General features: G+C 40.4%; 1 protein-coding gene across 1 annotated transcript; it reads left to right on the top strand.

The window, feature by feature from the left end:
- The first annotated feature begins 4,204 nt into the window (after window positions 1-4,204).
- On the top strand, window positions 4,205-21,592 carry LOC103126295 (nuclear RNA export factor 2-like). The gene is made up of 19 exons (XM_007537190.2): window positions 4,205-4,274; window positions 13,651-13,834; window positions 14,045-14,198; window positions 15,056-15,139; window positions 15,261-15,365; window positions 15,482-15,562; window positions 15,674-15,743; window positions 15,887-15,975; window positions 16,073-16,180; window positions 16,327-16,436; window positions 17,948-17,984; window positions 18,584-18,652; window positions 18,941-18,996; window positions 19,641-19,748; window positions 19,872-19,930; window positions 20,034-20,149; window positions 20,242-20,284; window positions 20,854-20,926; window positions 21,406-21,592. The coding sequence occupies exons 1-19, from the start codon at window positions 4,205-4,207 to the stop codon at window positions 21,590-21,592; spliced, it is 1,803 nt and encodes a 600-aa protein (XP_007537252.2).
- Window positions 21,593-22,394: the final 802 nt, after the last annotated feature.

Genomic DNA, 22,394 nt, shown 5'->3' with positions numbered 1-22,394 from the left:
AAGTATCAGAATTGTTCTGAAAACAATCTAAAAGTTCTGCCATAAGACTACCTCAAGATTCTTAGAATTGTTCTTCTCAAGTAACCCTGTTCTGAAATGAAAATTATTTTGAGTTAAGACTCCTGAAAGCTCTGGAGGCTGAGGAGAACTTCTTTACTTTGCCTTAGTTCTTTCAAAAGTGAGATATTCCCAAGCTCTTGCATTTTTCCTAACTGAAAACAAAATACTTACCCCCACACACACATTTTCATAGCATGGTATAGGAGGATACTTACCAGCTTTAGGGCTTCTTTGTAAAGATATGCTCTCTCCTAATCGCATCCTTCCTCTGATAAGAAAAACGAGACCATCCCCTCCTTGTCATGTGAAAGTTACCTCTCCTCTCTGGTACCTCAGGCTTCCAACCAGGGATATATAGCCCTAGTCTATTTTGAAGAATTAGGATCTGCATAAATGTAGACACACACACACACACACACACACACACACACACACACTTTTTCCATTTGCTAATTTATCTTATGCTATTTTGATTACTCTTAAGACCTGAAAAGAATGCAGAGAGATGTGGGATTTCCCCCTTTCCTGACAAGCCATGTAGCTAAAATTAACAACACACTTTCATAGTTATTACTTTTAAAATCTTCAAATAATAAAAGTAATAACAGATCATGTTTGGTGGATCATTGTATTAAGAATCAGGAAAAATAGTCTGGCAGTATGGATTCACCTGCCAATACCCATGTTCAGCAGAGAAGCAATTACAGAAGCCAGACCTCCCACTTTCTGAACCCCATGATGATCCTGGATCCATGCTTCCAGATAGATAAAGAATAGGAAAGTTTTCAAGGGAAGAAATGAGATATGGAGTTCTGGTGGTGGAAATCATCTTGTCAGTATTTCCATTTTATAAATAAATTTTTAAAATATTCAGGAAGAAAATGAATCACAGTCTTTCTTTTGAAAAATAAAATTATCTATAGTCAATTTGAACATATGGCCTCTACTGGTTAGAGCCAGAATTGCAACTCTGATAGTCTTAGACCAAAGGGTTTTGTAAAGAATTGGAAAGAAGAGAAGTTCCAATACACTGGCCAGATGTTTCTGGAATGTTTCACTCGTTGTCTACAATAATTTTCTGTATCTGTACACCATGAGAGAAGAAGTCCATCTCCTGAGTGCTGAAGAAAATTTTGGACAATTAAAGTGTGTATCTTGGGCGAAGGAAAGTATTAAGACAGAAATGCACACATAGAAACAGATAACTGTCAAGTAAAGTGTTGAGACTTTACTTTTTGTAAAACAAGTGTCATGTGAAAAACTTTATAACCTGTTAAGTAATAAGTGGGTTTCAGTCAATTAGTTGTTAGATATTTTCAAGCATCCCAACAAAATTGTCTAATTACAAAAAATTAAATATTAAAATTATACAGATAGAAAATGATATCTTCCTGCAAAGTAAATTAAACCATGGCTAAAATATATACAAGATATTAAGTATAAATAGATTAATCTACAATTTCCAGATGCACTTTTTAGGTGATGTGTATGTCTGCCTTAAAATATATGTGTAGCTATGCAAGTCTAGATATATTATAGCAGGAGCTGAGGTGAGACCTGAGAGTCTCCCACATGTCTGATTCATGATGGTAGTTGCCCTAACATTTCTCTTTCTGGGACTATGGACTAAAATTCTTTATGGAGTGCAGGAAGAGGAAAATCCACTTTCTGTAGCATCTTCATGTTGACAAAGAACAATGACCCCATGATCCCCAGACTTGTCCCTAATTTTTACTTAGTAGGATATGATTATGAAGAGGTAAGCTGTAGGACACATTGGTGCATCTGTCCAAGGAGACAAAAAGAGATGGGTAATATTAGCATTTGGAATTTGATGGCCAAGATATAAAACAGGACAAAAGGGAAAGATGGCTGTGTGAAGACAGTACCTACACTGACTTTCCTCAAAAATACTGGCATTCTAAGTGGAAGCAGAATTTCCAGGCAGCAGGAGAGAAACTATAGAGGAGAGGACAAAAAGAAACCATGGTGGAATATTATAACTCAGATGTGAATTGGCAAAGGAGTGCCAAAAACGATAAAGGAGAGCTGAGCAGTGAATCTCCCATTGCACCACCCAAATCCATCCCTCAGGACAGAGATGGCTTATTTGGGAAATAGGAGCAGCCACAGACAAGGAGCACCCCCCCCCCATGTGAAGTCAGACTCATCAAGTAAGATTCCAAAGCTGAACCTTTTGTCAGAATGCAGCGGGGATCTATGTGACATCGCCTGACTGGATCTGAGCTACAGATAGCAGTCTGACAGGCTTATAAGTATCCCCTCTGGGGAGTCAGGCACTAGCACAGCGGGTTAAGCGCAGGTGGCACAAAGTGCAAGGACCCGCTTAAGGATCCTGGTTCGAATCCTGGCTCCCCACCTGCAGGGGAGTTGCCTCACAAGCCATGAAGCAGTTATGCAGGTGTCTTTCTCTCCCCTCTCTGTCTTCCCCGCCTCTCTCCATTTCTCTCTGTCCTATCCAACAACAATGACATCAATAACAACAACAACTACTACAATAAAACAACAAGGGTAACAAAAGGGAATAAATAAATATAAAAAAGTCTTCCCTCTGAAACAATCTGAAAATTAGTATATATGCATATATATGTTTTGTTAATCTGTCAATAACTTCCAAGATTGTCTATGTATACTCCCTCTATGGGCTGCCATTAACTGCCCTTTTTTTATCTTTTCTTTTCTTCTTTCTTTTTACTTTAGCTTATGTTCCATTGCAGCTTTTTGCTGTTGTTTGTTTTTGCTTTGTTTCTGGGAGGAGAGTTTTTTTCTTGGTTGACTTGGTTTGGTTAAATTTGCAGGTTTTTTTTTTTTAAGTTTTTTGTCTTTTCTTTTTGTTTCTTTCTTTCTTCGTTTTTCTTCACCTAGCTGTTTCTATTCTCCGCTTTAATTTGGATGTCAAGCTGGTAGTCCACCCACTGAAGCAACCAGAAAAAAATGGCCTGAATCCCATACACTTCCCGTCCCATGGGCCCTGCTACCTGGATGTGGAAAAGCCTCATCTGACAAGGCAGACTGGAGCCCCAGGTTTACTCAGACCCAAACAGAAAGCGCGTGCTCCAGGGTCTCGCGAGCACTGCCGCTAACCACGTTGCGGCTCGTAAGCTGCTACACTGGAGTCACGCACCACGCTGAACTCACTTGCCCGCTGCGCATGCACCGAGCGGGAATCTAGTGAAACTGAGCTTTCAGTCAGGCCGAGGTCAAAGGATCTCAAAGCCTCCTTAGTCTCTTAGCTGTGGTGTGGCGGCCACGGGAGGGAGTGGAAGGCAGGTAGGAGGCCGCTCGCCCTGCCCTCCGCTGCAGGTTAGCCTGGTTCTGGGAGGCCTCGGCTGGACTTCGAGGCCTTGGAAGAGGCTCCGCCCTCGAGGCTAGAGGAGAGACCTACCCTGAGCGGCCACGGAGGAGAGAAGAGTGTCCCCACGGGCCTCAAGCCGAACTAGAGGGGGCAGGCGCTGGGGCCCAGCCCACTGTAGCGTGTGGGGCTCCGGTGGGCGGCCGGGAGGGCGGGACTTGGGTGGGCAAGGCGCCAGCCGGTCGGGAAGTTGAGGCAGAAAACCCGCTGGCTCCTCGCGGCACAGGCTGCACAGATGGAGTCGGCCTGCCTCATCTGTGGGGCCCTGAGGTGGAGGTGAGGGGTGGGGTTCCACCTTGGGGGGGCTTAGGTGGGGAATGGGGGGTCTGGCGCTGAGGCTTGCGGGGGGTGGGGGTCCCGCTCTGGGGGGAGGCTGTGGTGAGGGGTTCCTCGCTAGGAGTGTGAGGTAGGGATGGGGCTCCTGCACTGTGGGGCTGGAATGGGGGGGCAGGTGGGAGTGGGGGCTGTTGGTTTCTGGCTGTGGTGGCTGAGGTGGGAATTGGGGTTCCCGCGCTGGGCCGCCATGGGGGAGCTTGAGGCTTCCTAGAAGCCCATTCCTCCTGGCGGCGCCATTTCCCAAGTTTCCCATTTGATTTTTCTGACAGAGATGGGGACTGACTAAAAAAACAAAGACTTTGAAGGTTTCCATGGAGGGTGGGCTAGGCGGCCTGGGCGGGAGGTGCAGGGCAGGCAGGGGGCTGGGCTTGTGAGAGGTTGTGTGGTTGGGGCCCCCGGCTTCGCACTGTGCCCCTCAGGTCTAGGGTGTGAATAATGGTGGAAGAAAAGAGTAAAAGTGGCCGCCCAGGAGTGGTCAAAGCTCATTTCCGGTGCTTTGTGCTTGGTAGGCCCCACTTGCAGGGTGGAGGGAAGGTTCACAAGCGGTAGAGCAGTGTTGCATGTGTCTGTCTCTCTACTCTCTACCCCCTCGTCTCTCAACATATCTCTGTACTATAAAATATAAATAAAATAAAATATTGAAGCCACAACAACAAAAAATTAAGTGCGTTGTTGTGGGACGTCGCCATCTCTTCGACAGGGTCTCCCTGTCTCTATCTAAAATTAACGGAATGAAATAAAAACTCAGCCCAAGAATGACGAACTCAAGTGTTTGTGAAGCTCTAAACTGCCAGTTTTTTCCCCTTCTCTTCAGCTTTTTAAACGAGTCTGAGAGGAAAAGTTATCACTGAGTATTTTTCAGTTTTCAGTAGAATTTTTCTTTTCTTTTTTTTGATATTTATTTTATTTATTTATTCCCTTTTGTTGCCCTTGTTGTTTTATTATTATAGTTATTATTGTTGTTGTTGTTGTTGGATAGGACAGAGAGAAATGGAGAGAGGAGGGGAAGACAGAGAGGAGGAGAGAAAGATAGACACCTGCAGACCTGCTTCACCACCTGTGAAGCGACTCCCCTGCAGGTGGGGAGCCGGGGTTCGAACCGGGATCCTTACGCCGGTCCTTGTGCTTTGCGCCACCTGCGCTTAACCCGCGGTGCTACAGCCCGACTCCCCAGTAGAATTTTTCTATGAGCCCACTCAATGTTTTGTTGGTGAAGGTTTATTTTTATTACTATTATTGTCATTATTATTATTGTTTCCAGGGTTACCGCTGGGGTTCAGTGCCAGCATGATGAATCCAGGGCTCCTAGTGGCCATTTCTGTCTCCATTTTCTTGGCTAGGACAGAGAGAGATTGAGAGGGGTGGGGGAGATAGAGAGCAACAGAGACATCTGCAGTCCTGCTTCGAAGCTTGTGAAGTATCCCCTGCAGGTGGGGGGGGGGCTCGAACTTGGGTCCTTGCACTTAGTACTATGTGTGCTTTGGCTCGCCATCTCCCAGTCCCCTTTTGTCAAGATTTTTATATGGATTTCAAGCTGTTTGTCTGTTAAAATTTGCTATTTCTTTGTGACTTTATTTTTGTAGTTTGTATGATTTTTAGGAATCTATCCATTCTTTGGGTTATCCAATTTTGGTATTCATAATAGTCTTGTATTCCTTTGTATTTCTGTAGTGTCAGTTGCAGTCCCTCTCATTTTCATACTTTGAATTTCATAATTTAGTCTAGCTAAGGGACTGTTACTTTTATATCTGTAGAAATTTCTGTTTTCACTTGCTAATGTCACTCCTATGAATATATTCTTTATCTTTGTTAATTTCCCCATTTTAAGGGAAAAAGGTAAATAAAACACATCACTTTTTCTTACAACTTTTTCCAGCTCACCCCTTCCATGTAACCTTAGTCTTGTTTTTAGTGTTCACTGGCTTCTTTTATTTTATTTTTATATTTTTATTAGTGATTAGACAGTTTTAAAAAATTGTAAGATTACGGGGATATAGTTCCATACACAATTATGTAAGGCACCATGCATTCTACCAAGATTCTGTGCCCTCCCCATAACCACCACATTTTTTACAGACTGAAAAACAGTTCTGCTAACATTTTTTGCAAGTTTGTTATCTTTCATTTTAAGTGGTCCATTCATCAGTTATTTTAAAAAATCCTTGAACTACTCATATGGGTAAGATACTACAATTCAGTACATCTTTTTCCCCTTAAGGCATTTCATTGCACATAGTCCCCTAGTGTACCTTACTTCATTGTTGAGAATGGCAAAATTTCATCTTTTTATAGCTGAATAGCACCCCATTGGTATATATACCCTGTCCTTTTTTTGAGGAAAAGTTCTGCATTATTTCATTGCCCCAAGGATGATTTTTCACTTAAATATAGGTTGTTAGAGCGACATTCCACAGCACCAGAGCTTCCTGATGGCATGGTATTCCATCTCCAGTGGGTATTGGGGCTCAAATCTGGATTGTGTGTGTGACAAGGCATATGTGCTTTACCTAGTGAAATCTCTCAAAAGTGAACGTTTTCACCAGTCCTTTATATCTTCTTTATCCAGTGATCTGTTAATGGGCATTTTATTTCTATATCTTTTGTGAGGGACAATTTCCACATCTTTTCAATATTTTTTTAGGTTTCTTTTGTTTATTTATTTATTATTGGATAGAGACAGAGAAATTGAGATGGGAAAGGGAAATAGATAGAGAGGGAGAGAGACAGACACCTGCAACACTGCTTCACCACTCATGAGACTTTCCCATGCAGGTGGGGACCAGAGGCTTGAACCTGGATCCTTGTGCACTGTAATGTGTGCACTTAACCAGATGCGCCACCACCTGGCCCCAATGTTATTTTTTTATTTGTATGTGTGAAAGAGAAAAACAAAACATTGCTTTGATATCTTACATGTCAATGATTAAACTCAAGTTTCCATGCTTACAAGTTGGGCATTTTACATGCTGTGCCATCTCTTGGACTGCATTTACATACCTTAGCTATTATAAATAACACTGCAACAAGTGTCAGGTTGAATATCAGCAAAAAGACTTTGATGACTGAGGCTCTGAGGTCCCAGTTTCAATCCCCAGCACCACCATTAGCCAGAGTTAAGCAGTGTTCTGGTATTTTTTTTAAAAAAGCATAACTTTTCAAGTTAATGTTTTTATATAGTTTTAAAATATTTGACTTAATGTATTGGCTATATATAGAGAAATGTAGAGGGACTGGAGAGATATGGAGAGAGAAAAAGTATTTGTAGCACTACTTCACCACTTGTGAAGCTTTCCTCCAGTAGGTGAGGACTGGAGTCTTGACCTCGGGTTCTTACATATTATAACATGTATGCTCTACTGGTTGCTCCACTTCTATATGACTTTGGGACAAGGGAGAACCTTAGACAGATACCAGGACCCAGAGATCCAGGGCATCTCAGAGTCCAGAGAGAACTTCAGACACCAAGGTGATGATCTGAAGTCATCTGGATGAACTCATATAAGACATCCCAAGGCAGGACAGATTAAAATTACCAACCCCAACCAGAACTCTGATAGAATATTTATTGACAGATTTATTCGTAACATCCAAAGGAATGAGCAAGACAAAATGTTTTTCAAGTAAACATACATTAAATAATTATATATATATATATATATATATATATATATATATATATATATGGTAGTGTACATCAAATATAAAGGTTAGAATGTCTCATAGGGAGAAAACATCAGAATGTGGGTAGGAGTGTTTACACTTAACTACATTAGCAATTGTCTAAATGTCATTATCTCAGGCAAACTTATTCGATGCCCCAAGAAATACTAAGTTTATCCTCTGGTTATCCAGTGTACAATCCCTAGTCTCATGGAGAATGCCAGTTGTCAGAGTTCATGGATAATTGCATGTAACTATTTTCTTCAGCCTATGGAACTGTTATAGTTTAACGCATACCTATTCCAGACTTCTCCCCTATAGTGTGGGCATTGTAACAAAGGACAGCCTGAGGCCCTTCAGTAAGCAGGCCTCATGGTGTTATTAGGCAAAGAAATGTACCTTGTAAAAAACAAGCAGCCATGTTCTTAAAAGCATGGATGCATAGGAAAAAAACAGTAGGATTTCAGATAACAAGTATCAGGGAGTCTGGATCAGGAAAATCTCCAACACCACCAACCACTGTTTTGATATTCTTTAGATACCCAGAAGTGGAATTACTGAATAATACAGTAACACTATTTTTAACTTTGTGAGAAAATTCCATACTGTTTTGTTTATGTTTGTAGATTGCTTAAATATTGTTGGGTGGGTGTTCAAAGAATATCACTTTCAATGCTATTATATTACAACCCCTTTATTTTTTTCCCTTCAGCATTCCCAGTTTTGTTCCACAAAACAATATGTCTGAGAGAAGGCAACAAAAAAACCATCCCAAACCATTTATGAAGAAGTATGGGACAGGTAGAAATAAAGGTAAAAGAATACCCACGTTTCAGTAGATTTTTAGATTACATGTGAATATGAAACTTGAGAGGCAGTGTCTTTTTCCATTTATATTGCCGTAAAAGAAATAGCATGAACTGGTATAAATAATAATGGTTTATTTATCACAGTTTTAGAGATTTAGAAGTTAAAAATCAAGGTGCTAGCACATGTTTTGTAAACATGTTGATAACTGTTTTATAAACAATACCTTCTTATTATATTCCTACATGAAGGAAAGGACAAGGGAGCTCACTGGAATTTTCTTTAATGGCACTAATCCCATTCATGGAGGTTTCTTCCTCCATCATTTCCCAAAGACCCCACCTCTAAATACCAGCATGTTGAAATACTGACAGTCTATATAGCAAGTTGTTTCCTCAACTTTATGAGGATGGATCATTTCCCATAGACCATTTAAGGTGCTAGTGTCTTCAGAAAACATTTTTGGGAACCTTTTCAAACTAAATTTTTCATGCCATATTTGCTAAGAGCAATAAAATACACATTTACAAAAAAAAAAAAAGATATCTTTAAGAAGTTACTTGTGACTCTGATGTTTATCTTATTAATCTATTTATTTTTCATTTTATAAATATAAGCTTAATATTATGATGGTAATAAATAAATACAAGGGAGTCATGTAGTAGCGCAGTGGGTTAAGTGCATGTGGCGCAAATCTCAAGGACTGGCTTCAGGATCCCAGTTCAAGCCCTCGGCTCCTCACCTACACAGGAGTCATTTCACAAGTGGTGAAGCAAGTCTGTCTCTCCCCCTCTCTATCTTCCCCTCATCTCTCCATTTCTCTCTGTCCTATACAACAATGACGACATCAATAACAACAACAATAATAACTACAGCAATAAAACAAAAAGCACAACAAAAGGGAATAAATATTAAATAAATAATTAAATACAAATCACTAGGAAGGCCTTTTTTGTCTCCAGGTTTAGCATTCCTGGCAGCTTTTAATTTTTTTTCGTTTTCATAATACAGAGATAAATTGCGAGGAAAGGGATATAGAGAGTGAGAAAGAAATAGATACCTTCAGGAATATGTCATCACTTGTGAAGTGCTCCCCTTGCAGGTGGGGACTGACAGCTTGAACCTGGGTCCTTTTGCAAAGTAATGTCCACGCTCATCTGGGCGTAGCACTACTGGACCACCTTCTGTATCCCATAAAAATTTTTGGTCTGCATTCCCAGAGGGATAAAGAATAGAGAACCTGGGGCCAGGCAGTAGCACACCAGGTTAAACGCAGATTTTACAATGCATAATGACTGGGGTTCAAGCCCCCGGTCCCCACCTGCAGAGGGAAAGCTTCACAAGTGGTGAAACAGTGTTGCAGGTATCTCTCTGCCTCTCTCCCTCTTTATCTCCCCCTTCCTCTCAATTTCTGGCTATCTCTACCCAATAAATAAATAAAGATAATTTCTAAAAGAGAAAGTTATTTTTTAAAAAAAGAATAAGGAGCCTTCCAATGAATGGGAAGGAGATATAGAACTCTGGTGGTGGAACTTGTATGGAATTGCACTCCTCCTATACCACAATCTTGTCAATCATTATTAGATCACTACTAAAATAATTTTTTTAAAAAAAATCTTAACTGATAGCCTGATTCTAAAAGTGAAATACAACTTACCTGTAAGGATAAGCAAATGTAGTAGCTCTCACTTTAGACCAAATTTCCACTTTTTTCAGAACCAATGCCATTATTTTTTAATCATTATAACTACCACTTTAAGTCCCTATTTCATGCCTGGTATCATGATGATAACATATGTTGTTTAATTTATTCCTCATGAAAATTGTGAGAGACTGGTATTTTAGCTTGCAGGTGAGATCCATGAGTAAGAAAGGGTGACTTGTGCTGTGGTGTTAAACAGTCCCCAAATTCCAGTGGTTTGTTCCTCACTGCTGTTACATGTCTAGGGCAGGTGCACATCCATCAAAGGATGTTGGATGTTGGGGGTTTGAGTGTTTCTTACTGGAATGACTTGGAGATCTAAACTGGTACAGTATCCACCATCTAGAAAATTGACAGTCACTATGCCCTTAAAGAGTCTCAAGCCAAAAGCCAGATGGTACGATCTAGAAATAGTTCATGTTACAACCTACTAGCCAGAGCAAGTCACATATAGAATACCATACAAACAAGGGGAGGCCAATAAGTAGACTTCTGTCAAGTGCATGGAACAGTATAGAAATGACAGCACCACTATCAGAACTCAGAAATACCATGTAATTGCCTAAAAAATACATAGGCTGTAGAGAATAACACACACACACACACACACACACACACGCACACACACACACACACACACACACACACCTTAAAAGGCTTCGCCCTCTGTACTCCTACACTTTATTACAATATAGAATATCTCTTAAGTGAAGTTTATATATACTTTCAATTGAAATCTTTTTATTAAATGTAGCCATTCCATCCTTTTAAATCAGTCAACATTCCAACAGTAGAATTTAGTAGACTTAATTAAATTGATTAAAATCCTCAGCATTAGTAAGCCATAAATGTTTTACAAGTAAATGTATTGCATATTTTTATATTAATTCTATTCAAAGACAGCTATTATAAAATAAAACTTAATGGCAAATGAAAATACTGTTCACTTATAACTAATAAAAATAACCTCGTGGAGACTGGGTGGTGGTGCACCTGGCTGAGCTCACATGTTACAATATGCAAGGATCTGGGTTTGAGCCCTCAATCCCCACCTGCAGGGGGAAAGCTTTATGAGTGGTGAAGCAGTGCTGCAGGTGTGTGTCTCTCACTCTCTGCTACCCCCTTCCATCTCAATTTCTGGCTGTCTCTATCCAATAAATAATTATGATTAAAAATTTTTAAATAATCTCATGACTTTCCATAATGTCAAGGAAACAAAATAAGCAAAACATAGTAAAATTTATGTCAGCTGTGAAAGAATTGAAAAAATAGTGGTTTTTACTATTTTTAAAGGATAGGCTAATGATTGGCAAGCTGAGTCACAAAATTTGGAATGAAAGGATAAACCACATTTAGATGACAAATAATTCATGCTTGTCCTTAAGAGAAGAAATGTAAAATAAAAATATTATGAAAAATAAACAAAATTTGAAACTTTGTTACATGGGTAAATTCTAGGAAAAAATATAAAGCATAAAATTTATATTAAAGAGCTACAAATTACCAACATTAGAAGTATTCTTGGCATAGATTGAAAAGGCAAATTTGTTGGACATCTTAATTATCTTAATTAGCTATAGAAATATCAGAAAGAGAGATAATAGCTAAATTCATCAGTGGCTATAACAGGTAATACATCATGACAAAACTATATTTATTCCAAGCTGACAATGTTAATTTAATATTAGAAAAGCTATAATATGATTCAAACTTTTAATGAGCAGCGGAACAAAAAAGGGGAGATTAACACAACCCCCTCCCAAAAAAAAGGCATACTATAGAATTTAACAACCAGTCAAGATTAAGCAACATTAACACTCAGTTAACTGGAAATAGAAATGCATTTCTTGGAAGTTGGGTGGTAGCGCAACAGATTAAGCACAGGTGGCACAAAGCGCAGGGACTGGCATAAGGATACTGGTTCGAGCCCCTGGCTCCCCACAGGCAGTGTCTATCTTTCTCTCCCCCTCTCTGTTTTCACCTCCTCTCTCCATTTCTCTCTGTCCTATCCAACAGCAACGACAATAAACTACAACAACAATAAAACAAGGCAACAAAAGGGAAAATAAATAATAAAAATTTTTAAAAGAAATGTATTTCTCTATCATCACAGCATTTATTATTTTCTTTATCATCTGAGCAAATGGTGGTTTACATTGACAATTATTGATAAGGATTAATATTAGATGACCATGCTTATTCAAATTTATTTCTTTAGACTGATAGCAGGTAATAAAAAAAAAAACAGTGGCCAGGAGAACATATGGGTAGAGTATAGGTTTTGCATGCTTGCTTCCCTGGATTTAATCCTTGGCACCACATATGACCAAAGAGAAATTCTAGTATCTTTTTCAAAAATAATTATATTAACATTGGCTTACAATAGTAAAATATTTTAAAAGTATAGTTACAGTAAACAGATGCATACATAAGTATGCAACTCACTACAGCCACCACAAAACCATTCAGGAAATGTGAAGAGCACAGTAAATAGCAGGATTTATATGATGTAAAATACCAGGATTTATATGATGTGAATGTTCCCCTCAACAACAGAGTACACTTTTTTGTTCAAGTGTGTATATAAAGTTCACCAAGAAAGACCATTTCCTGCACCATCAAACTATCTTCAGCACATTTAAAAATAATTGAAATTAGAGTATTTCTCTCATCATAATGGAGTGACAGCATAAAACAGCAATAGGCAGAAGAATCCCTAGGCAGTAGGCATTGGCAGGTGACAGATCATTCATATGTGTCCTGTAAACCTTTGTCATGGACAAACTAATGTTAGAAAGCACCAGTGGCTTTTTTGGCTGAACTCAAAAGAAGTTTTTTGCCATTTGTGCAACCCAGGTTCAAGTCTAGGCCCCACTAAATTCAAGGAAGGGGAAGCTTCTATGCTGTTGTTGACCCACCCCCCCACCCACACACACCTTTCTATCTGGAAAAGTTCACCGGGAGAGGTGAAGATGCACAGATGTCAGAGAAGTAAGAAAGAAAGTTAATGCTGGATTTATTCAAATAGGGCATTGTAGAGAGCAAGGCTTGAGGGAGAATGTTATATCAGTCCCTGCCTGACGCAGAAGTTTATACTACATGTGGAAAGGAAATAAAGCTTGCTGATTATTGGTGGAATTATCTTGGTGTCTGATGATTTGAAAAGAGTGCAACAGGTTGACTCCCAGGTATTGATATGGTTGTTAGACCTGAGAGAAATCAAGATTTTCACAGCTTGGTGATGCATAGCGGGTATACAGTCTAATGCATAGATGTATATGGATTTTTTTTTTCTTGAATGCTACCCCACTTTTAAAAAACTCTGCACCAGTAAAATAGCTCACAAGAAAGTCTGCCTTGCCATGTGAGTGACCCTGGTTCAAACTCTGGTGCCACATGCGAATGCTATAACACTGGGGAAGTTCCAGTACTGTGGTATCTTTGACCCCCCCATATGAATGAAAAATTTGGACAGTGAGTGATTAAACTGAGTATGTGCAATGTCCAATTTTTACAGAACATTAATTAATAATTTAAAAAGATTCATCAATTTCCTCATCCTCCATTTGGGGCATATGGTGTGTGTTCGATATATATATATATATATAGTTAGCTGGGCACTTTGCCCTACTACAGCTAAGATGTCCTGTCTTTTAACCTCAAATTTGGTTCACAACAAGTGCACCACTTATATTTTTGTTTCCCTTTTCAGGATATAATAATGGTGGTGTCTCACTTCAAGGAAGAAAGAAAGGTTGGAATTCTTTCCAAGGAAATTATGGCAGGAAGAATCCTTACTATGAAAGTGGTGGATATGGGCCTCAACCTTTAAACCTCCAGGAGAAGTATGAAAATGTGGAGACTAGGGATATCCAAGAGGCTCCCCAAATTAGACAGTAAGTGATCAGGCTGATGTAACTGGAACTATGTGATTCTTTCACATTCCATGGTCATCTTTTCTTTGTCCCACTGGAAACTTGAAGAAAAATAGAAGTGAAACTATAGTTTAGCAATCATAATTATGACATTGGTGTTAAGAACAAAAAGGCTTATAGAAGACTTTCATGGCATTTATATGGCACTTTTTCCCCCGCACATTCCTGCAGCACTCCTTATACTGTCTCCAATAAGAGGAAAGCAAAATGGCACTATGAAAGCAGCACCCAAATCACTGTATGGAGAGATCGAAAACATCTGGACAGAAAAATGGCGAAGAACATAAAAAATAAGAGAAACCAGGGGAACTGGTTTAAGATCACAGTGCGTGTCATGAAAATAATTTATGGGATATGCTACAGAAAAATTTTGGGGGAGTTGTGTTGGTTTCGTGTAGAAATGCTAAGTACTCTTCTCAAGACTATTTCTAATCTTATTTTTATTAATAAAAGTTGACATCCTTATTCTTCTAAGTGAAAATTCAGAGGAGTAAAATAAAGGGAAAGTCTGGTTATAGGTATAATGGGAAGATTATGTAACAACAAAGATGAGGAACAGTGAGATAGTTCATCAGGTAGGGATACCTTACTATGTGTATGGTTCAGGTTCAGCCCCCTATACTATGTGGAGATTGCCATAACTTTGGGGAAAGCTATGATGTTGTGTTATCCCTCTCTGCTCAAGTGAAGGAACTCCCTGTAAGCAGTGAAGTTCCTGGACAAGGCCTGGGCTCTGTGAAGAAGAGAAGAGGTGGGTAGAGGGAAGAAATGAAAGAGAGAGGAGTTACTTACTACATAACAGGCAGAACTTTTCCACACTGGTTTGGCTCATGTTGAATGTAGGAGATACGGGGTCAAGTCAGATCATTGGAAACCTTGTCTGAGGTGCAAACAGGGTCAGCACTAAATAGGGCTCCTTGACACATTGTAAAAGGAGCTCCTCTCTAATACGTTAAACTGATAAATTTGAGGAGAGCTTTGAATGTAAACAAAAGTGAATTATTAGGAATCCATATTTAGTTCCCAAATAACAATGCATGACAGTGGCTATACTCTTCTTTAGAACCCCTTTAAAACTCAGTAGATGGTAGAAAAAGAAACAAAACCAGTTTTAATTCTATTGTTTGGTATTAAAGCCATGTTTTCTTTCCTCTTTCCCATCATTTTTTTTTTTATCCGTAGGTTCCTAATGGGAAAAAATATGAAAAGGAATGGCTCGTGAATTCAATCCAGAGCCACTGCAGTGTTTCCTTTACTCCAGTGGATGTAAGAGAGGTTGATAAACCCAGATGAGTGGGCCTAAGGAAAGGGAATAGGAGTGGGGAATGCACTGAACAGGAGTTCTTTATTTAAAAAAAAATATTATTGATGTTTCCCCCTTCTGCAGTTTCACTATATAAAAAACCGGGCTCGGTTCTTTGTCCAGCGTTCTACAGTTGCCTCTTCATTGAAAGATGTCAGTAATAAGATTTATGATAAAGAGAATGAAAAGGTACGTATCATGGGCATTACCTGTACTTAACTCTGAGACAGAATGACAGATCAGGGTTGGTCATCTTCTTCGGAATTAGTGTTTGGATAGTTTTACCATAGTGCTCCTTTCTCCAGATATGTATCTATGTCAATCAATCTGCTGCACCCTTCTCTGTGCGGAATAAGTTGGAACCAGAAGAAATGGAGCAGCTGGAGGTAATACAAACTAAAGGCACCTTGTGTGCCCACCCTCCTTCTCTTCATCAGCCCCTGATTTCCCCATCACCACCACAATCTCTGAGCTGTTCTTTCCCTGTTTCTCTGTAGCTAACTGTGAAAAAAAGATATGATGTTACCCAGAAAGCTCTTCATCTCCAGAAACTCCGTTTTGACCCAGGTATTGATAACAGCAGTATTTCTAGGATATGTGAGGACCGAGGAGTCTGCTTATGAAGGGCACATAATTATGTTAATGTGGAGAGTTTGTTGCTGACCTTGAAATATGTCAGCCTCTGATTCCCTCCTTTTGGTTTCCTGTAGACTTGATGGACCATGCAGTTGATATAATCCTGAATCGAAGAAACTGCATGTCTGCTACCCTCCAGATCATTGAAAAGAATTTCCCTGAGGTGAGGTATTATACTAGGTGCTGAACTATGATGAGATAGAATTATTGAGGTGTCTTGTCTCCCAGACTAGAGAATAATCATTAATCTTTCCCAAAAGCTCTTATCTCTGAATTTGCGCAACAACAAACTATACCAACTGGATGGACTGGCTGACATTATACAGAAGACCCCCACAGTCAAGATCCTAAACCTCTCTAAAAATGAAGTGAGAAAAGGGACAGAGATCAAACATGATTGTGGGGAGGGTACCGTTAGTGTGATGACAGATAAAGGTCTCTGGGGGGAATATTAGAGTCCAGATGGCTCTCTTCTTTTCTGGCTCTTTTTCATTTTCCTCCAAATATTTCTTAGCTGAAGTCAGCATGGGAAGTGAGCAAGATGAAGGGCCTGAAACTTGAAGAACTGTGGCTGGAAGGGAACCCTCTGTGTGATACTTTCCCAGACCAATCCTCCTATGTAAGGTCAGTGTGAACCCCCGTCACCCTTCCTGGGGACATTTACCCAGTAATTGAACTGCTCCAAGAGTGTACGTCTGCAGGAGGCATAAATTCATATATCTGGTAGTAATACAGTCACCCTCTCCTCTTTTTGTGGCCCTCACCAATAAAGAATTTTCTTTGTCTGATTTGCTTACCCGTTTGCATGAACTGGAATCTGTTTATGACTGTTTGTAAAGCCTTCACTTACATGTAATCCTAAGAGTGTATTCTTGGAATCAGGGCTCTCACAAGGACCAGAACTGACCAGCTATTAACCAGATACAGTTGCCTGGAATGATCCTTGAGCCCAGAACCACATGTTAACATAGAACACTATTGTGTCCTAATATTGTCCTTCCTTCCTCTGCTATGGGAGGGACTCTCTTTCCATTACCTTATCTACCCCTCACAGTCAATCCCATGCTGACATGGGGTGTCAATGCTCCATGCTGTGGAGAGAGACTCTGAATGGCTGCCATCATATCTGTTCCTCCAGCCCTAAATCAGAAGCTGGGAGTTTCAGGGGTGAAACCTGGTTTTCTGAGTCAGGAGGCCAGAGGTAGGTTACTACCATTAACCAGACAAATTACCAGGCATCAAAGGAAGCCAGAGTTGATCAAGAAGACAGAAGTAAAGGTCTCTCAAAGTCTTTGGTGCCTCCATATATCCACATCTCAGATTATCCTGTCTTGTCCTTGAGAAGAACCCCAGGTAGCTCAGGATGGACGTGATACTTCAGGCAAGGAGCCAGTTACGACAGGCTCAGGTACACAGGATCATCTGGATACCAGGGTGGTGATAAAATAGGGACCACAGACTCTCTACCAGAGATGAGCTAAGACCAGACTCTTCACTGTTTCCTACCTCCAGGCTACTCCACTTCACATATGTAGTTCAGGATCAACGAGCATCAGTGGATTTCCAGCCCACCAGGCCTATGTTTTCTATTCCTGCTTGGGATTCCAGGGGATGGCGAATAGAAAAGCTACAGCAGAATTATCTTTAATCCTCTTTCCTACCTTGACATCTCCACCATGTGGAACTTCTGCTCCTTCCTTTTTTCTTTCTATTCCCCTTTGTCTCTGTGTCTGTCTCATCTTTCTCCTTTCTTTCATTTTTATCTACTTCCCTTTCTTGCCTCCTGAATCTTTTTCATCAGTCACCTCCCTACCCTAGTATTCTGGGCCACCCCCTGTGGAGGGTAGTGTAGTGGTCATGGAAGAAAGCTGGATACCTAAGTGAGCCCTGGAATTCCATCTCATACCCTTTTCCTCTGGAACTTTCTGTAGTGATACGGAGAAGGGAGGTAGATAAGGGAGTAGAAGGAGGCATTACATCTTGGACTCCAAATGTTCTTTCTTATTGCACTACAAAAGGAAATAAGTGCAGTCTAGGTGGAACCTACTGTCGAGGAAAAAGAGGAAATAGAAAAAAATGTGGCAAAGGGCTTTTAATAACCCTGGACTGCCACTCACATCTATTTTTTTTCACAGTGCCATCCGGGATTATTTCCCCAAATTGCTACGCCTGGTAAGTGCCTCCTTACCTACAAGTCTCCTACAAACATCAGTAGCCTGTAAACCTGTCCTTAAGTCTTTTCTGTCTTGCCTTGATGATAAGCTTGCATCTGATCATTATCCATTAAGGGGGGAAATGCACCTCTGAGAAAATATATATATGAATCAGTTGTCTATAAAATGCATGTGCACACACTTGCATAGGTTACATGCAATAGTAAACTTCCTCCAGAACCTTGTGCTAAATATTCCCACAGGGGAGCCGGGTGGTGATGTACCTGGTTGAATGCACCAGGTTAAAGCACTTGCACCCCATCTTCGGGGGCAGGAGAGGTGCTTCATGAGCCACCAAGAAGCAGTTCTTTCTCGTATCTTTCTCCTCTTTGCAGGTATCTTTCTCCTCTCTAACTCACCTTACTCTCTCAAGTTTTCTCCATTCTGTCGAATAAAATAGAAAATTTAAAAAATTCCCACAGTACTCTTGCCCATGAATTTTGATAGCACTTTTGCATCTGTTCTTTCACCCTCATCATCATCTCCTGGGCTTGCCTTTCCCCTGACTATCCAGAGTCACTTCTCTGATTTTCACTGCTGAATTATCCCCTTCCACAGGATGGCCAGGAGCTACCCACACCAGTTGTCATTGAGGTTGGTTACCATGCTTTCATAATGCCCTGTAAGGTCTGTAAAAAGAATCAAACGGGCCAGGTGGTGGTGTACCTGCTTGAGTGCACATGTTACAGTGCAAAAGGACCCAGGTTCAAGTCCCCGGTCCCCACCTGCAAAGCTTCACAAGTGGTGAAGAAGTGCTGCAGGTGTCTTTCTGTCTCTCTCCCTATCACCCCCTTCCCTCTCAGTTTCTGACTGTCACTTTCCAACAGATAAATAAAGATAAAAAAGAAACAACATTTGGGGTATTGCAAGGGAAGCTGTGTTGGTCACATAGTTTCACATATCTCTTGATTTCAGGAATTCCACAAAAGATCTGATGTGATGAAGAATCTCGTTCTTCAATTTTTACAGGAGTAAGTGCCACTATAACCATGAGGAGGGGGCGTTTAGTTAGGGAAGGATTGGTCATCCAGGTGCAGGTCTGCTAATTGAAGTTTCCAAGTTGATAATTGGGACCTTAATCACATAGAAATTCTATCCTTGGGAATTGGGCGGCAGTATAGTGGGTTAAGCACAAGTGGCGCAAAGCGCAAAGACCGGCATAAATAAGAATCCCAGTTTGAGCCCCTGGCTCCCCACCTGCAGGGGAGTCACTTCACAGGCGGTGAAGCAAGTCTGAAAGTCTTTCTCTCCCCCTCTCTGTGTTCCCCTCTCTCGATTTCTCTCTGTCCTATCCAACAACGAACAACATCAACATCAACAACAACAATAATAACCACAACAAGGCTACAACAATAAAGGCAACAAAAGGGGGAAAATGGAAAATAAAGAAAGGAAAGAGGGGAGGGGAAGGATAAGAGAGAGAACACATCAGGATAGTTGAAGATACAAGAACCCTAACTCTGTCTACCAGCCCAAAAACCATGTGATAGTGAGTGTTGCAATTTGAGAAGACTGACTTCTGTGTTCATGTCATTACATTTGCACAAATGATGGTAATGGAATTATTGTAAGGAGTTAAGTAGATAGTCTCACTTACTCATTTTCACTACCACAGGTATTATTTTATCTATGACTATGGAGACCGACAGAGTCTCCTCAGTGCTTACCATGACAAGTCCTTCTTCTCTTTGTCCATTCCATTCAATCCAAAGGACCCAACCCTGTGAGTACCAAATATGCTCAGTGTCCTATCCTGGGATGTGCAGATTTCTCAGCAGTCATAACTAGGTTTTCGAAACACCCACACTGTCTAGACCATCATCTCCTAAACCTCTTTATTTCCTAGAAGTTGCTTATATGAACTCTACAAGGAAAGCAGGAATATGAAAAAACTCAAGGACCCCAGTAAGTGTGTGATAGGATAGATGGGCAGGAAAGGGGCATGAAGAGGTCAATCACAGGACCTAGGGTGTTTCAGTCCTGATTTAACCTGCTTATCCTTCCACAGTCCTGCGCATTAAACTATTGAAACACACAAAGCAGGATGTTGTACGTGCTCTCTGCATGTTGCCCAGAACTCAGCATGACCTCAACTCCTTTGTGGTGGACATGTGGGTGCAGACAGTGAGTATCTGCTTCTACCTTTGAGAGACCTAGAAAGCCAGTTAGGTAAAAAGGTTATGTAGTGACTGAGTCACTGGCCTCTTTCCTTTCAGGACACTATGCTCTGCTTTTCTGTCCAAGGACTATTAAAAGAAGGTGAGTGTGTGTGGTCCCTTTCTTCACCCTTCACACCTCCCCCACTACCAGGCTAGGATCCTTCTCAGAACTCCCCTCCCCCCTTACCTATTCCCTTTCTTCCTGTTGCCTCCATATTCTTCCATCTCCATTCTTGCCTCAAACCATCCTGTTGATCTGTGTCCATGCATGTCTGTCCTGCACAGCTCAGGTAGTAGAGACACAGCCTGTGGGGCTCCATGGCTCTCATCTCAGATTCTCACTCTGAGAATTTGGGGGTGAATGCTAGCCTCTTGGTTTCTTCATTTATAAAATGGTGCTAATAATGCCTGTCTCGTTAGCACCTATGAGAAATGCATGAATGGACTTATGAATGGTTGTCACAGGACCAGGCACACAGTAGAGTCCCTATCACGAGAACAGATTGCTACTGTTGTTTTCCTCCCTATTCCAGACACCCTGACTCCCAGAAGACAATTGCCCCCCCCTTCAGCATGAGTGGCTAGTAAGACCTGAGTAGGGGGGCACTGTGTAGTTGTAGATCTATGTGGCTTTAAGAAGATTTTGTTCTTTCTTGCTTGCTGTTGAAGTGCAAGGAGGATCACAGGGTTCTGTTCGTGCTTTCACCCGGACTTTTGTCACTACTCCTGAGAAGTATTCAAGGTATGTGTTTGGTATGTATAGGAACACTTACTGTGGTCAAGAGGTGGGGATCTTGGAATTTACTTCAAAATTTAGGTAGCAAATGGGAGATCCAAAGAGCAGTCTATCCTAAGGCTTACTTAAAAACATGGCATCTGGAGTCAGAATCCTGACCCAGTACTTACTATGTGTGACTTCCATTGACTCACATGATGTCTTTGTGATTATCATCCTCTGAAATTAGAATTAAACTATCTTCTCCCTTGGGTATTATGCAATATGTATGCACTAAGTTTAAACCTACAATGACAATGAAACTGGTAGACAATTACTGCCAGTGTACACGGTGCTAGAGTAGTTGAAGTACCAAGGAATCTAGGAGGCAAACATAGTTGAAGTTTGGAGGGAATTTTGTTGCTGATATGCAGCAGGAACAAGATCTGTTAGGGATACGGAATTGCCTTTCTATCCAGTTGTCAGAAGATCTTTTTTTTTTCCAGTCTTTGCATCATGAATGATGAGCTGTTCGTGAGAATTGCTACCCCAAGTGAGACCCAGAATATCTTCTCTGTGTCAGTGCCAACACCCATCTCCATTTCTGTATCCACACTCTTCCAGAAGCAAAAGGGAAACGTGCAGTCTTTCTTTACCCAGTCTAGGGTGAATCCTCAGTTTTCTCAGAAGTGAGTACTTAGTAGTAGGAAATGATGAAGGAATTGGTTAAGTGGTAAAATGGATATCTGATGTCAGGCATAGCAACTGGGGTCTCATGCATATAAATTCTGTGTTCTATCACTGAGCCACCATTGCTATGACAAATAGAATTATTGAAAAATATTTATTTTAATGAAATAGAAGTAGAGACCAGAGTTCTGATCAGCTCTGTCTTATTGTGGTACTTGTGACTGAACCTGGGACCTCAAGCCTCAGGCATTAAAAGTCTTTTGTGTAATCATTAAATTGTCACCCCTGCCTGACAAATGGAAACTATAAAGTACAATTTTTCAGTTATTTTACCTATATAATGAAAATGCCATTACACTCAAAATTTAAAATTAACAGTTCAAGAATTTCAAAATAAATAGCTCATGCAGATATTATGCAACTTATTTTGGATCATTTGGAATTTTTCATATACAGTATACTATGGGCTGGGCATACTAATTTGGAAAATGCTTACAAAAATAATTATGAAATCAAAATACCTTTTACCATATGCCTACATTTTTTAGGAAGCAAAATACTATTTTTACCTAATGGCCTGTCTATTCCTCTACCCCTCTCAATACTTCTCTGTCCTATCAATAAAGACGGGAGGGGGGAGAGAATGAGAATGGACATGAGCCACTAGGAGAAGTGGATATATAGTGCCAGAACCAAGCTCCCAGCAACAACTCTGGTAGCAATAAAAAATACTTTAAAATAAATAAAATTTACATTTGTAAAGTTTTAAACATCTCTCCATATATATATTTAGTTCTCTTGTTCT

Source organism: Erinaceus europaeus, chromosome X (assembly GCF_950295315.1).
Source record: "Erinaceus europaeus chromosome X, mEriEur2.1, whole genome shotgun sequence".
NCBI classification, from domain to species: domain Eukaryota; kingdom Metazoa; phylum Chordata; class Mammalia; order Eulipotyphla; family Erinaceidae; genus Erinaceus; species Erinaceus europaeus.
This window is presented reverse-complemented; position numbering and strand designations above follow the sequence as displayed.

Excerpts from the sequence above, each read along its gene's own strand:
- LOC103126295 (XM_007537190.2), top strand. The coding sequence starts at position 4,205 with ATGGTGGAAGAAAAGAGTAAAAGTGGCCGCCCAGGAGTGGTCAAAGCT. Across the intron at positions 16,437-17,947 it reads GACCAATCCTCCTATGTAAG|TGCCATCCGGGATTATTTCC; the intron begins GTCAGTGTGAAC and ends TTTTTTTCACAG. Across the intron at positions 20,927-21,405 it reads ACTCCTGAGAAGTATTCAAG|TCTTTGCATCATGAATGATG; the intron begins GTATGTGTTTGG and ends TTTTTTTTCCAG.